We start from the raw sequence: 16833 nt of genomic DNA, 5'->3' as shown, positions 1-16833 counted from the left end.
TAGACCACATGGGTTAAGATAATAAAAGTCCAATAACTAAGGTACCATGCAAAATTACTACTACTGCCACTAATAATAAGGGAAATAAAGGGAGAAAATAAGAAACTAAAAGAGGAAAAGGAAAAGAAAACAACAATAAACATAAGTGATGCACAATAAAATTGCTCACCACCTGCAGACCCAGCCCGACCCAAGCAGCGATCTGGGCCTTCCGGATAACTCCCTGCAGTTTCTGTACTGGGCATGACGTGCTGTGGTATGGAATACCTCTTTGGCTAGTTTGGGTCAGCTGTCCTGTCTGTTTGCTGCTGGCTTCTTGTACCCCTCCTCACTGGCACAGCATGAGACTGAGAAGTCCTTGGTCAGTGTAAGCATTGCTTAGCAACAACTAAAAACATTGGTTTATCAGCTTTGTTCTCAGACTGAAGTAAAAAAAAAAAGAGCACTTGACCAGCTACTAAGAAGGAGAAAAATAACTGCTACAGCTGAACCCAAGTCAGTATCCACCCCTTATTCCATACCATTAAGGTCATGCTCAGATCCCATGTTTTTCAGTATACAATTGCTTTTTGTCTCGTGTACTTATATATACACAAAAACAAAGAGAGAGAGAGATCATTCCTTAGTACACGGACCATCCCTATAAAGTTTGCTGAACTCATTCAGTCTATGGTGTCATGCTCTATCTCTTGTAACAGTCTTAGGGCAGGAGAGATGTTGTGTAGTGTTGGGTTGTTTCCTGCTGACAACACTGCCGAACTCGTCTGGACACAGCTGAGATCATTTGATTTCATCAAAGTTCATTCTTTGTTGGGGTGATGATTAGAGGGAAGTCAGGGTCAGTTGATGGTGACATGAGGACAGTTCTGTGAGACTCCTGCTGCTGCAGCCGGTTTTCCCATTACTTTATTCTCCGGTGATGATCATGACACCACATATCTCCTTTTCAAAGCCCAGAATGGCAGAGATGGGCATCTAGCTGATGGGCTAGAGAAGTCTTATATAGGAGGCAACAGCATATAGTTGAGTTCATTGGCTGTTTTCCACCAAAATCAAATCCCCTTGAGGTGCACGCCAGACTTCCCCATCTTCCCGCATTAAACACCAAGTATATCCAGATCCCAGAACAAAAGCAATCCCATGAGTGGGTTTGCCTTTACCTGAAGCAGGAATAACCCAGACTGTCTTCCCCAGGAAATTCTTTATGTGCACTACAGGAACTTTATCCCCTTCTACAGTATGTAAAAGTTCTGACTGGGCCGGGCCAGCCCTGTTGGCAGATCCCCTAGTGTTGACCAACCAGGTGGCTTCTCGTAAATGTGTATCCCAATATTTGAAAGTCCCAGCACCCATTGCTGTCAGTGTAGTTTTTAACAGCCCATTGTACCGTTCGATTTTCCCAGAGCCTGGTGCATGGTAGGGGATGTGAAATACCCACTCAGTGCCATGCTCTTTGGCCCAAGTGTCTGTAAGGTTGTTCCAGAAATGAGGCTCATTGTCTGACTCAGTTCTTTCTGGGGTGTTGTGTCACCCCAAGACTTGTTTCTCAAAGCCCAGGACAGCATTCTGGGCAGTGGTGTGGGGCACAGCATATGTTTCCAGCCATCCGGTGGTTGCTTCCACCATGGTAAGCACATGGCACTTGCAATGGCATGTTGGTGGGAGTGTGATATAGTCAATCTGCCAGGCCTGCCCATATTTGTACTTGAGCCATTGTCCTCCATACCAAAGAGGCTTTAACCACTTGGCTTGTTTACTTGCAGCACATTTCGCAATTGTCAATAACTTGGGCAATGGTGTCCACTGTTAAGTCCACCCCTCGATCAGGAGACCATCTGTATGTTGCATCTCTACCCTGATGTCCTGAGGTGTCATGGGCCCACCAGGCTAAAAATATTTCACCCTTACGTTGCTAATCCAAATCCATCTGAGCCACTTCAATCTTAGCATCTTTATCAACTTGTTGGTTGTTCTGGTGTTCCTCAGTGGCCCAGCTCTTGGGTACATAAGCATCTACATGGCATACCTTCACCACCAGGTTCTGCACCTGGGCAGCGATATCTTGCCACAGGGCAGCAGCCCAGGTGGGTTTACCTCTGCATTGCCAGTTGCTCTGCTTCCATTGCTGCAACCACCCCCACAGGGCATTTGCCACCATCCATGAGTCACTATAAAGTACTGGCCACTTTTCTCATTCAGCAATGTCCAAGGCCAGCTGGATGGCTTTCAGCTCTGCAAACTGACTCGATTCACCCTCTCCTTCAGCAGTTTCTGCAACTTGTCATCAGGGACTCCATACAGCTGCCTTCCATCTCCGATGCTTTCCCACAAAACAGCAGGACCCATCAGTAAACAAGGCATATTGCTTTTCACTTTCTGACAGTTTATTATATGGTGGGGCCTCTTCCGCATGCATCACCTCCTCCTCTGGTGACATTCTGAAATCTTTGCCCTCTGGCCAGTCCGTGATGACTTCTAGAATTCCTGGATGACTGGGATTTCCTATTCGAGCTTGTTGTGTAATTAGTGCAGCCCACTTATTCCATGTAGCATCAGTTGCATTATGTGTAGAGGACACCCTGCCTTTGAACATCCAGCCCAGCACGGGCAGCAAGGGTGCCAGGAGGAGCTGTGCTTCAGTGCCAATCACTTCCGAAGCAGCTCGAACCCCTTCATAGGCTGCCAGTATCTCTTTTTCAGTTGGGGTATAGCTGGCCTCAGATCCTCTGTATCCCCGACTCCAAAAGCTGAGGGGTTGACCTCGAGTCTCCCCTGGAGCTTTCTGCCAGAGGCTCCAGGTAGGACCATTCTCCCTGGCTGCAGTGTAAAGCACATTTTTCACATCTTGCCCAGTCCAGACTGTCCCAGGGGCTAGTGCATGAACTATCTCTCGTTTCATTTGCTCAAAGGCTTGTTGTTGCTTAGGGCCCCATTTAAAATCATTCTTGTTCCCCGTCACGTGATAGAGAGGGTTTACAATCAGGCTGTAATTTGGGATGCACGTTCTCCAGAACCCCTGGAAGATCTCCAAATGCTGAGGGGTCAACCTTGAGTCTCCCCTGGAGCTTTCTGCCAGTCTGACAGGATGATGTCATCAATGTATTGCAGGTGTTCTGGGGCTTGCCCCTGTTCCAGAGCAGTCTGGATCAGTCCATGGCAGATGGTAGGGCTGTGTTTCCACCCCTGGGGCAGTTGATGTGTCGTGGATGCTCCTCTGGGTAAAAGCAAACTGTGGCTTGCACTCTGCTCCCAAATGAATTGAGAAAAATGCATTGTTAATATCAGTTGTGGCTTCCAACTTGGCTGTCTTTGATTTAAGTTCATATTGGAGTTCTAGCATGTCCGGTACGGCTGTACTCAGTGGTGGTGTGACTTCATTCAGGCCACTGTAGTCTGCTGTTAGTCTTCACTCTGTTAAATTTCTGCACTGGCCATATGGGGCTGTTAAATGGTGATTGGGTCCTACTGATCACTCCTTGGCTCTCCAGTCTATGGTTCAGTTTATGAATGGGAATCAGGGTGTTGTGGTTGGTCACTTGTCGCAATGCTTATTTATTTGCTGTTGGAGTTGTTGCATTTGGTCTTAGATTTTTAGCATGCCATAACTTACTTGTAGCCAGTATTTGCTGTTTTAGCATTTATCGGCCTTGGGATCTGAACTGAGATTCTTGTTTTTCTGTACTTTATGCTAATGATTTGTAATACAATAGAATTATAGATCATTTGAAATCATTCTTGTTCCGTGTCACGTGATAGAGAGGGCTTACAATCAGGCTGTAATTTGGGATGCACATTCCCCAGAACCCCACAACATCTAAGATAGCTTTTGCTTCTTTCTGTTTAGTTGGTGGGGACATTGTTGTTGTCTTGTTGATCACATCTGTGGGGATCTGGTGATCTTGCCATTTTATTCCCCAAAACTGAATCTCCTGTGCAGGTCCCTTGACCTTGACCTTACTCCGTTTTATGGCAAAACCAGCCTTCAGAAGCAATGGGGGTTGATATGTATGGGGAGCTGAATAGATCATCTTTCAATTGTTTGACCTCCTGGGACAGTTCTTCCACAGCTGAAGTGACGAAAGGGGTGAGACTGTCTTCAAATTCTCTGAGTTGATGATATAATGATGGCGTACTCCATGTAAGTTTCTGCCACATGGGTAGTATACATTCAATTTCGCCTGGATCTACAGATGCATTCCCAGCATCCAGCCTATGATAGACCCTGAGGACAGGGCTCCCTAGGGCCCTCGGGAATTTTTCCCAGAGGCACCCCTCAACTCATTTGGATCCCTGTGGGAGCAGACCAGGACTATCTTCATGAAAGGTATTCTTTTCTTTTGTGTAGTCTGTAAGGTGCAGGGGGCATCTTAGAATCATAGAATAGTTAGGGTTGGAAAGGACATCAAGATCATCTAGTTCCAAACACCCCGCCATGGGCAGGGACACCTCACATTAAACCATCCCACCCAAGGCTTCGTCCAACCTGGCCTTGAACACCGCCAGGGATAGAGCACTCACAAACTCCCTCGGCAACCTATTCCAGTGCCTCACCACCCTAACAGGAAAGAATTTCCTCCTTATATCCAATCTAAACTTCCCCTGTTTAAGTTTTAACCCGTTACCCCTTGTCCTGTCACTACAGTCCCTGATGAAGAGTCTCTCCCCAGCATCCCTGTAGGCCCCCTTCAGGTACTGGAAGGCTGCTACTAGGTCCCCACGCAGCCTTCTCTTCTCCAGGCTGAACAGCCCCAACTTCCTCAGCCTGTCTTCATACGGGAGGTGCTCCAGTCCCCTGATCATCCTCATGGCCCTCCTCTGGACTTGTTCCAGCAGTTCCATGTCCTTTTTATGTTGAGGACACCAGAACTGCACACAATACTCCAGGTGAGGTCTCACAAGAGCAGAGTAGAGGGGCAGGATCACAACCTTCAACCTGCTGGTCACACTCCTTTTGATGCAGCCCAGGATACGGTTGGCTTTCTGGGCTGCGAGCGCACACTGAAGCCGGCTCATGTTCATTTTCTCATCTACCAGCACCCCTAAGTCCTTCTCCGCAGGGCTGCTCTGAATCTCTTCTCTGCCCAACCTGTAGCTGTGCGTTGGCTTGTTCCAACCCAGGTGTAGGACCTTGCACTTGTCATGGTTGAACTTCATAAGGTTGGTATCAGCCCACTTCAGAGGCATGTCAAGGCCCCTCTGGATGGCATCCCTTTCCTCCAGGGAATCAACCAAACCACACAGCTTGGTGTCATCGGTAAACTTGCTGAGGGCGCACTCAATCCCACTTACATAAAGACTAAATTAGTTTGATTTGGTAAGTGTACGCAAGGTTTGGAAGCCTTCTGTAAATTGAGATAGGAAATCTCATGGGTAAAGGTGTATACCCAGCTAGTAGAGTCCGTTTGGTATACAACCACAAGAAGCAGGGGGCTTCTTGTGCTTTGGGTCCTCCAAGATGCAGGTGGTGTCTTGTGGAAATGGTTTTGGTTCTTATTGGTATTTGATTTATTTTGTGGCTTGTTACAGTAGTGATTTCAATCTTGTGATTTTGGTATTGGTGACAGACTGTTATAACTGTTTTATTATTTGTAGTTTGTTTGATAGAATTTTAGTCTCTGTCTCTCTTTCAAGTGTTTTAACTTTGTGGAGTGAGACTGATAATGGAAAATCAGCAGAGTGGAGAGATCTTGAAGAAGAGTCCTTTAGGGTGCATTTTGGCAAATTGGAGAGAACTGGGAGGGTCTCCTGGGGGCTCGGTAAATAAGAAAACATTGGTAAAATATTGTAACCAATGGTGGCCTTCGTATACTTAAGAAGATCAGGAAAAATGGCCTAAAAATGGAACTCTGAACTATAATACATTGTTACAATTAATGTTGTTTTGAGGCAGCAAGGAAAATGGGATGAAGTAATGTATGCAGATACGTTTTTCCAGAAACCACCCGGGGTGACAGACGGAATGCAAAATTGATATAGCTCCATCAGATTCCTTAATATTGGCTGTGGAAAAGGACAGGGAAAACCAGAAGGCTTATCTGGAGAGATGTTATTCAGCCTGTGATATTGGGGAAAGATTAAAGTTAAAAAACAGTAATCAGGAAGATAGGTTGGAAAATTATGTATCACAAGTACCTCCGAGAGGAGCACCCACTGCATCTGTCCTATCTGATACTGATAATGAGGAAGAGATTGCTGTCACTGGCAACAAGCAGCAGATTCACATTCAGAGTTAAGAAAGGGTTAAAACAGAAGTGCTGTTGCAGAGGCAGGCATCTGGAGCCCCTGCAGAGCAGGGTGAGCAACTGTGAGGAAAAAAAGCGGAAAACCATGTGGGAAAGGAGGGGAGCTGGCTCAGCTCCTGTTTTTGAGCGTGGGAGGAGGGATGTCGGGTGGAGGTGGGGGAGTGGGCTCTTCTTCTGTGGAATCGGATCGGTGTGCGTGCTATGGGGAGTTTGGACTTTGGAAGTGAGACTGCCCTGGGGGTGGGAGTGCCATGGGGTGGCTCCCATGACTGAATTGGAACTAGACTGACAGGGACCTGGGGAATCAACCCTAGCAGATCCACTGGTTAAATTAAAACTAGGGACTAGAGGAAATAAAGTGGAATTTTAGTGGATACAGCAGCAACTTTTTCGGTCTTAAATCAGAGAGAAAAGAATTCGTTACAGATGTGGGATCTACTGGCCACCAAGAAAAAGAGAACAAACAAACAAGCAAGCAAAAACCTGATGCATTCTTTCTGAAACCCTTAAAGTACAAATTGGGAAGGCAAATAGGAATGCATAAGTTTTTATGCATGCCAAATTCTCTAAAATCTTTATTAGGGCAAGAAGCAACATTTAAAGAAGGCAAAATGGAATTAAGAGTAAAAAACAGTCAATTAATTGCAGTTTTGAGTTTATCTTATGTAGCCTCATGAATATGTATGTATGCCCAGTGACTACATAAGGACAGTTTGTGTAGCAATATGGGGACACACGTTAGGAGGAGCTATCCCCTGTGTCTCCTGGTGCCGCAATAAAGAATACCTGCTTGTCAGCTTGAAAACTTTGTTGGCAAGTTTGTTCCTGGAGTTTTCTCCGAATCAAGCCCTACTTGCCAGTGGGCAGGAGCAGTGCCACTGTGGTCAGTGCCAGCAGCGATGAGGGTCTGGTCCCAATATGGCGGGTTCAAGTGGCTGAGGAGTGAAGAGGCAGGGGGGAGAGGGGGCATGGGCATGTGGGCCTGGTGCCATGGGGGACAGCCTTGCCATGGGCCATGGCAGTGGCAATGGCAGGGGTGGGCTCCAACTGGGGCTTTATCGTGAACGTGGTGAACAGCATCGTGGGGGTAAGTCCCAGAACACCTGCAATACATTGATGACATCATCCTGTCAGACGGGCAGAAAGCTCCAGGGGAGACCCCAGAAAGAAGTGAGTCAGAGAGCAAGAATAATTCCTTGAGTTACCAGATGGTTTGAAAGTTGAGCTTCTGAATCCTCAGTTTCTTCAGTGAGAACACATGAGCTGTTTTTTAAGGGACTTTCCACTCAATAAGGAATGTACATGTGATTCTAGAGACAGTCCAAAACACACTTTGGGCTGAGAGTGCACCCTACTATAGTGTTTGCTCTAAATCTTCTCCGTGGAAAGGCTGTATCAACTTGTTTAGTCTGGCAAAGGGAGGGTTTTCTAAGTCTTACCTGAAGTGTTTAGTGCTTGTTCTGAGCTAGTCTGCTTCCGACATGCAGAAATTTAACATTTGACACTCTTTGAGGGGAAGAAAAAGTCAATTTTGGAATAGAAGGGGTTGTGTGGCTTTGCCTGAACTGTCTGTAATTTTAAGGATACCTATGAAAGGAAAGCACGTAACTGAGAAGTATTACTATATACCTGGTTCTTGTCCCATTCTCTTCAGCTACAAGTCAAATTTATCTGTAGGTTACGTTTTTTAAATTTATTTATTTATTTTATATCTGGTTTTAGAATCATAGAATCATAGAAGAGTTAGGGTTGGAAAGGACCTCAAGATCATCTAGTTCCAACCCCCCTGCCATGGGCAGGGATACCTCACACTAAACCATCCCACACAAGGCTTCATCCAACCTGGCCTTGAACACTGCCAGGGATGGAGCACTCACAACCTCCCTGGGCAACCCATTCCAGTGTCTCACCACACTAACAGGAAATAATTTCTTCCTTATATCCAATCTAAACTTCCCCTGTTTAAGTTTTAACCCATTACCCCTTGTCCTGTCACTACAGTCCCTGACAAAGAGTCTCTCCCCATCATCCCTATAGGCCCCGTTCAGATACTGGAAGGCTGCTATTAGGTCCCCACGCAGCCTTCTCTTCTCCAGGCTGAACAGCCCCAACTTCCTCAGCCTGTCTTCATACGGGAGGTGCTCCAGTCCCTTGATCATCCTCGTGGCCCTCCTCTGGACTTGTTCCAGCAGTTCCATGTCCTTTTTATGTTGAGGACACCAGAACTGCAAACAATACTCCAGGTGAGGTCTCACAAGAGCAGAGTAGAGGGGCAGGATCATCTCCTTTGACCTCTTGGTCACACTCCTTTTGATGCAGCCCAGGATACGGTTGGCTTTCTGGGCTGCGAGCGCACACTGCCGGCTCACGTTCATTTTCTCATCGACCAACACCCCCAAGTCTTTCTCTGCAGGGCAGCTCTGAATCTCTTCTTTGCCCAGTCTGTAGCTGTGCCTGGGATTGCTCCGACCCAGGTGTAGGACCTTGCACTTGTCACGTTTGAACTTCATAAGGTTGTCATCAGCCCACCTCTCAAGCGTGTCAAGGTCCCTCTGGATGGCATCCCTTCCCTCCAGCATATCAACTGGACCACACAGCTTGGTGTCATTGGCAAACTTGCTGAGGGCGCACTCAATCCCACTGTCCATGTCAGCGACGAAGATGTTAAACAAGACCGATCCCAACACCGATCCCTGAGGGACACCACTCGTTACTGGTCTCCAGTCGGACATCGAGCCATTGACCACAACTCTTTGTGTGCGGCCATTCAGCCATTTCTTTATCCACCGAGTGGTCCATCCATCAAATTGATATCTCTCCAATTTAGAGAGAAGGATGTGGTGTGGGACAGTGTCAAACGCTTTGCACAAGTCCAGGTAGATGACATCAACTGCTCTACCCCTATCCATCAGTTCTGTAGCCCCATCATAGAAGGCCACCAAATTGGTCAGGCAGGATTTCCCCTTAGTGAAGCCATGCTGGCTGTCACCAAGCACCTTGTTGTTTTTCATGTGCCTTAGCATGCCTTCCAGGAGAATGTGCTCCAAGATTTTGCCAGGCACAGAGGTGAGACTGACTGGTCTGTAATTCCCCGTGTCTTCCATTTGCCCCTTCTTGAAAATGGGGGTTATTTTCCCCTTTTCCAGTCGTCGGGAACTTCACCTGACTGCCATGATTTTTCAAATATGATGGCCAGTGGCTTAGCAACTTCATTCGCCAGCTCCTTCAGGCCCCGTGGATGGATTCCATCAGGTCCCACGGACTTGTGTGCGTTCAGATTTCTAAGATGGTCTCTAACCAGATCCTCTCCCACAGTGGGACCAAGGTCTTAATTCTCACAGTCCCTGCGCCTACCTTCTAAGACCTGGGTGGTGCAGTCAGAGCCTTTGCCAGTGAAGGCAGAAGCAAGGAAGTCATTCAGAACCTCAGCCTTCTCCAAATCCTGTGTAGCCAGTTCTCCTGAAAGCTTCCTCAGGGAGCCTATGTCCCTAGTCTGTTTTTTGTTTGCTACATAGCTGTAGAATCCCTTCCTGTTATCCTTAACATCCCTGGCTCGGTTTAATTCTAACTGGGCCTTAGCCTTCCTAACCTGGTCCCTGGCTTCCCGGACAATATCCCTGTACTCTACCCAGGCCGCCTGTCCTTGCTTCCATTTTTTATAAGCCTCTTTTTTCCTTTGAATTTTCCTTAGCTGCTCCTTATCCATCCAAGGAGGTCTCCTGGCCCTCCTGCTGCACTTCCTTCTAGTTGGGATGCAGCACTCCTGAGCTTGTAGGAGGTGATACTTGAATATCAACCAAGAGTCTTGGGCCCCCCTGCCCTCCAGGGCTATATCCCATGGAACCTTACTAAGCAAGCACCTGAAGAGGCCAAAGTCTGCTCTATTGAAGTCCAGGGCAGTGAGCTTGCTGCACGCTCTTCTCACTGTCCTGGGGATCTCAAATTCGACCATCTCGTGATCGCTGCATCCAAGGCTGCCCTGGAGTACCACATTCTCAACAAGCCCTTCCCTATTGGTGAGCACAAGGTCAAGCATGGCACCTCTCCTTGTCGGCTCCTCTATTACTTGCAGAAGGAAGTTGTCTTCCACACAATCGAGGAACCTCCTGGATTGCTTGTGCCGTGCAGTGCCATCGTTCCAACAGATGTCAGGGTGGTTGAAATCCCCCATGAGAATAAGGGCCTGTGAGCGTGAGGGTTTTCCTATCTGTCTGTAGAGTGCTTCATCCACAGGTTCTCCTTGATCAGGCGGCCTGTAATGTCCCCACAGTAATGTCTCCCACAGCTGTTTTCCCTTTAACCCTGACCCACAAACTCTCTGTAAAGACTTTTGAAGACTGTAAGGAACTTGCTTGGTTTTAAGGTACAAAAATTCTACCTTTATGATGAGGGATGAAGCCTGTGCATTTCTGCTCAAATGTTTCTGCTCCACTGTGTTGCTCAGTTTGAAATACTTCCATGTAGTTGTTTTTCTTAATTTTTTCTCATATTTGTCTGTATGTGTCATTCAATGAAAGTGGAAAGCAAAAAAACCCAAACACACATACACATTCTAAAGAAAATCAGAAAGCCCTGCAGGATTCCAGAGATTTAGTATAAACTCTGATTTGCAGCTTATTCTGAGACAGTGCTTGGAACATGCTCTTTAAACTGGAGTGAAATTTGCTGCCTTGCAAAGGATAAATCCATCGGGGCTTGAAAGGAAGCATGAGTGGCCAAGCAAGTATGCCAGCACTTAACAAAAACCTTGGTGTGGTACTCTTGCCTTTCCTAATGTTCAGTTCTTTTTTCTTCAAACTGCAGTGACTATAAGTAACACCAGGTAGCTCAGTAATAAGGCATTCTCCCATCTCAGATCCCACTTCTGGTATGTTGCTGTTACCTGTAAGCTGCTTGTTAGAATGCTGTGCCTTCTTTCCTCTCTCTCCTGGCCTCAGAGCCTTGGGGCTGTGCAGAGCTAAGGAATGGCTGGAGGACACTTTTTTGTCTTTACCTCCCCTTTTAAAGGAAGTGAAGCACGGAATCTGTCTCTACAACTCAGAGAGAGTTATAAAGCAGGTGTATTTATTAGGGCGCTGGGTGCAAGGGGGATCGGTCCTCCTAACTTGCACGCCGAGGGGTTAAGCAAGCAGATATTTATTACACACAAGCATGCATATTCATTAGGTTCCCGAGAGTTTGGCAGGGATATTACTATTAGTTTAGGTACTCATTATCATAAGTCTCCTCCCTTTTGGCACTTGCACACTGCCCTCCGATGCTCATGAGGAGTCTTCAAGATGAAGTAAGTAGTCTTCCTCATGTGTGGGCAGGGGTCTTCAAGATGAAGTCTTCCTCAGGGTGCACTTTTCATCTTTGGCACAGTTGGATGCCCCAGTAATCACAAATTAGCAGAAACCAGCTGTATCTGCAAGTTTCTGATAGCTGGCAAAGATTTAAAACTGTGACCTTCGTCTACAAAATTTATTGCCTCCCAAGCTATGTAATATGTAATATGCTAAGTTGTTCTACATACACTCAAAGTGTAACTTCTCAGGCAATTAAAATCACTGCCATAAACTTGCTTTTAAAGCCAGTAATAATTTGTTCAAGCATTTATGAATTCAGCATCAACTCTTATATACCCAGTAAGAATAAAATTTGTTTTGGATTGCATCCTGTTTAACTGCCCAGAGCTGTTATCACCAGGAGGCAATTGCTGTCTTTTAATTTGGCTTTTAACTTTTCAGTAAAATCAAAACTTTGGTTATAAGCAAGAGCCCACTTCTTCAAAAGTGCAGAGAAAGTGGAGTAGCTAGTAGGAAACTCAAAGTATTACTCTTCTGCTCAAATGTTTAGATCATTCTTTATTAATTATCTAATATCTGTGGGGCTTTGAAGACATAAAGCAGAGCATGGTTAAGTACTGACATACAGACTTCTTACTACTTCTTACTGCTTCTGAGAGTGTTTTTCATTGGGGTTTTTTGTTTGTTTTTATTTTATTTTTTTTTAGCTCCTTCTCTGCACACCTCCCGTAGTATAACAAGCAGCATTTTCTTGAGTGTGACTTTCATCTTGAGAGTTTGCTGCAAATACTAGCTCATCATGTCTTCATGAGGGTGAAGGCAAGAAATGTTATCTCAGTGATGACAGTACATCTGGCAGTGTACGGGACATAAATACAATGACTCTGCTCCTGGCAAGTTCATGAAGAAGCAGCTGAGTAGCATGGGTAACGAAGTTGTTGTGCCTTCCTCATTTCCAGGCATGGGCTCTTGATGCAGAAGAGGTGCTTTGTGTTCCCCGAGCTTGCCCTCCTGCTGTATTTCAACACAGAGATCCCCAGTTCTGTTGCTACCAAAATGTTTTGGGCTTCATATGCTGTGAAGGCTTGTATTTGCTTTGGTAGTGATCACAGCATATGGCAGTCTGTTTGGATGCTGTGGCTAGGTCTGCCTTCTGTCTGTCTGTTCTTGCTCTTTGATGGTAAATAATAACTTTTACTATGCAGATCCAGTCAGAAGAGCATGTCAGAAGCGGCAGGGTGGGTCAGGAAAAGATTAAGTAGCGCAGAGCTGCCTGGTGTTAATAACTTCCTTTTCCTAAAGGATTGTTGGGTGTGTTTAAAGGAGCTACCAGAATCTTGTAGCCTTTCTGCTCCAAGGGTCTTGACAATAACAGGTAAAAATCGGGTAATTTACACTATGGTTTTTGTTGTACCAGCAGTAAATGTGCTTGCTAGGAGCAGTTGAAGTAAAATGTGAAGCGTATTAAGATGAAGTCCTATTGATTTGTAACCTTGTGGGTTTTGGGTGGGGTTGGTTGGTTTGTTTGTTTGTCTTTAGATTTTCATTTCTGTCTGATGGCTGCCCAAGCTTGTTCCTGTACAAACCTTTGGGTTTGGAGGAGGAGGTAGCATATACTGAAACGGTGAATTTAGTCCCCTGGAAAGGTGCCACCTTGAGAGGAGCCAATGCCTCTGTTGAACAGTTCCACTAGTACAACCAGAGAGCTGCAGTGGGTGCTTTTATCTCTCTGAGAATTGGCTGCCTTGGTGCTGGAAAACTTGCTGGGGCACCCTTCTCAGCTTGGGCTCTTCTGAGGTAGCCAAGTGCTGTTGGTTATTGCTGAGGGGGGCAAGGCAGGAGTTGCTGCTGTCATTTATATGGCTAAGGATGTGCTGCAGCAAGAGACCACAGCCAAAGGGTAAGAGTTCTTAATCACCAAGAGCTTTTGCCTAGATGTAAACTAGTAATCTTCCTAGTAATGGACAGCTCAACCAGTTCCTTGGGTCAGGCAGTTCTGTAATTCATGGGATTTTTTGTTTTCTGGAGTAAAATAAGCAGCTATATGGCTTAGGGTTTTTTTCCAGCTTTACATCTTGTCTCTTCCTGTTGCATTTATTGTGCTTGTCCTAAGCAGACATCTAATTTTTAACTTACTTGTATTGAGCACATGTTCATACTGAGCTTCTAGCAAAAGTACATGGTGCAGGCAGTTACGAAGTTGATCTTTGAAGGAATTTTGAATCTTTAGTCTGTAAAGCAGGTGGAGATTAGATGGCAGTACATGCACTGTCTAAATTAAACCCGATTAAAAATCCAAGTGTTTTTGTGAATGTATGCTGTCTTTGCTCTCATATCTATTCTGCATGCAGTGTAAAAGGTCCTGTAAAGATACAGTCTGTTTTTCCAGCATCGCTGTAAGTTATGCTCCTGTGCTTCTTCAGGAGTCTGTGCAGTCTGCCAGGCCATGTGCTTATAGTTAGAAGATACACCTTGGTGTTTCAAATGGTGATTTGGTGAGAGTGTTAGAGCTTCTAGATGAAATTTCAACCTCAGGTTCCATTGTTGTATGTGAAGGGTAGCACACTCTTGTCTAGTCTGGGACTATATCAGAATCAGTTCCTTATGCTGCTTAAACTCTGTATTTCCTTCTTGAAGGTACTATGATAAACCATGTTCATGAATTCAAGCAACATTTTCTTTAGGAGGTGGAATACAAGAGTACAAATTCTGCAAGATGATCCTTGATTTTTCCATCTTGCTCCCCATAACAAACATCGTTTTATACTCTCTGCAGACTATCGGGTACTGATGGATGTTTCTGACAGCCCTGAGCAAAACCCCTGCTATCCTGAAGAGGACCAGCAGCATTCCAATGATGAGGTCCTGAAGGAGAGTTATTCAGATCGGGAACTTGATGGAGAGGGTGGGCAAGGCAGAATTATGGGAGAGGAGGAGGATGCAGCCAGGGGACTGAGTCATGGTGAAGAGGAGAACCACTCAGATGAAGAGGACCGCTTAAGTGAAACTAAGTCTCAGGAATCTGACAACAACAAGCAGAGTGGGGAGCTGAAGAGCCCTCTGCCTTGCAAAGGAGAAGAGGAAGACCAGACAAATGACCTTGGTGATGAAGCATCCTCTGTCACCCGTGAACTAGATGAACATGAGTTGGACTATGACGAGGAAGTTCCTGAGGAGCCAAGTGCTGCTGCTGTAGAGGAGGATGGTGAGAAAGCTGCTGGTGAGGATGACAAGGAAGAGGAGAAAGGAGATAATGCCCATGAAGATGAGAAAAAATCCAGCAGCAAAAGTGATGATGAAAAGGATGGCCAGGATCCCCTCAAGGAGAAGAAGAAAGATGATGATGGAGAAATTGATGATGGAGAAATTGATGTAAGTAGGAGCTGGTCTGAGGTGGGCAGAGTCCTGCAGGGAGAGACCTGTCCTTGCATTTCCAAACTGTTTGGCTCTTAGACTGCCATGCCTTCCTTCTTTGACATGAATTAGCTGTTAGCTGAGTCCCCAGTGTGCAAGTAACACACTTACCTCTTTGGAGGTAAGACCATAGTGTGTACCAAATCCTAAAATCAATGTTTAATGCTACATACTGTAGAAAAGCTTTGTGCCAAATATTGTCAGAGCCATTGCAAATAAGCTTTGTTCCCATTGATGAACATGGAAGGGCTCCAGTGCTGCCTCAGCTCTTGGAGGACTTTTGAGTGCTGCTGACAGCAAACTACTTAACTATGGAATAGGTGTTCATAAGCTGTCTTATCGGTTGAGGTTGAGAGGCTGGTGCTGGAGAGTGGATGCCTTGCTTGAGGCACCAGGCATGTGCGGGAAGCCTGTGGCCCTGAGCTGGTTCTTGGCCTCTAGCAGTATCTGGATGTATGGAAGGAGAGCAGAAGGTGCTGGGCTCTCTGGAAAGTGCCTAACCAGGAAGCCCCTGCATGTGGTTTGGGTGATGTGTTCAGGGATGTGTAGTCCCAGTAGCTGCTGTTTCACAGCTGAGGACAAATGCAGCTATTTAGAAAAATCAAAACCTGGCTTTACGTGCATTGCTATTTGCCCTAATCACCACTCTGTCCATCTTTGTCTTTAGGTGGGAAGCACTGCAATACAGCAGTTGTGCTTAATACAGCTTAATACCAGTTTCCCTCTTGCAGGCAGAAGAAAACAGGACAAAGCAATTCTAGCAGTAGAGTACCTCCTTGTGGGTTCCTGGTCTGGTGGACACCTCGCTTGAATCTGAATAGTGAGAGTGCAAAGCACTGCAAAGAGAAGTTGCTGGCCCACAGCAACTGTCTGTCTCTGCTTCTGGCCCTTCATGCCAGAAGGGGTCTTGCACAGCTAGGCTAGGTTGGGGCACTGTTGTGAGTGTCCTGGTGACCAGACAAAGAAACAGTGGGATGTGGATGGGGTCACCTAGTGTGGATCTCCTCAGCTGAAAGAGGGGAGGGTTCAGACTGGAGAGGTGGTGTTGCCTTCCAGTCCCTGTAGCTGTGTAGCTGCCCTGGCCATGTGATCAGGAAGCTCATTGAACCTTGCTGGGGAGACCTTCCTCCCTTTTCACTGAAGAGTCATATATTGTGTGGTTTTTGCTCCAATGGTGCTTTGACAATTCTGTTGCTTAAAAAAGGTGACATAATTTTTCTTCTTCATGCCTATTCTGGCAGGTGATTTTGTTAAACATGTATTTTCCAAAAGTTTTGTGTGTTTCTGATTTGCTTGGAAGGAATTCCAGCATGCTGTGGGAGAGTCCAGGCAGGGGGAGAGAAAAAATTCTTGGAGTCCTGACTCCATGCCTGCTTCTTGATTAAAATATGAATGCTTTCCTTTAAAGTCTAAGGCATTCTTGGAAGTGCTTTCCTTACAAAGCACAAGATGAGTCTGTACTCTGGTTTTCATGCATTATCTCATAACAGGGCTTCCAGCTGCCTGATTCCAAGGAGACCTCACAGAAATAAATACTTTCCCTTTTGTTCAAGCATAGCGTTTGCAAAGACTTCACACAGTTCCTTTGAAAGAAGTAGAGCTGAGCTGGTTATGCCATTCACATGTTTCTGAATGCCATCCCCAGCTTTAGGGAAAACTGTTAAGCCTCTACATCTTATTCTGCTTTCAGACTTCTGTCTTAGAATCATAGAATAGTTAGGGTTGGAAAGGACCTTAAGATCATGAAGTTTCAACCCCCCTGCCATGGGCAGGGACACCTCACACTAAACCATGTCACCCAAGGCTCTGTCCAACCTGGCCTTGAACACTGCCAGGGATGGAGCATTTACAACTTCCTTGGGCAACCCATTCCAGTGCTTCATCACCCT

The 16833-nt window shown here is 45.9% G+C and overlaps 1 protein-coding gene across 11 annotated transcripts in view; it reads left to right on the top strand.

The window, feature by feature from the left end:
- The window catches only part of LOC136004297 (zinc finger CCCH domain-containing protein 18-like), an 83099-nt gene that overhangs the window by 4580 nt on the left and 61686 nt on the right, over positions 1-16833 (top strand). For all 11 annotated transcript variants that reach the window (XM_065660660.1, XM_065660655.1, XM_065660656.1 and 8 more), the window contains one exon: positions 14307-14902. In XM_065660660.1, coding sequence (XP_065516732.1) covers positions 14321-14902 — 582 coding nt within the window. In that variant the 5' untranslated portion in view covers positions 14307-14320. The remainder of the gene's footprint in view (positions 1-14306; positions 14903-16833) is intronic.

This window comes from Lathamus discolor, chromosome W, assembly GCF_037157495.1.
Source record: "Lathamus discolor isolate bLatDis1 chromosome W, bLatDis1.hap1, whole genome shotgun sequence".
Classification (NCBI taxonomy): domain Eukaryota; kingdom Metazoa; phylum Chordata; class Aves; order Psittaciformes; family Psittacidae; genus Lathamus; species Lathamus discolor.
This window is presented reverse-complemented; position numbering and strand designations above follow the sequence as displayed.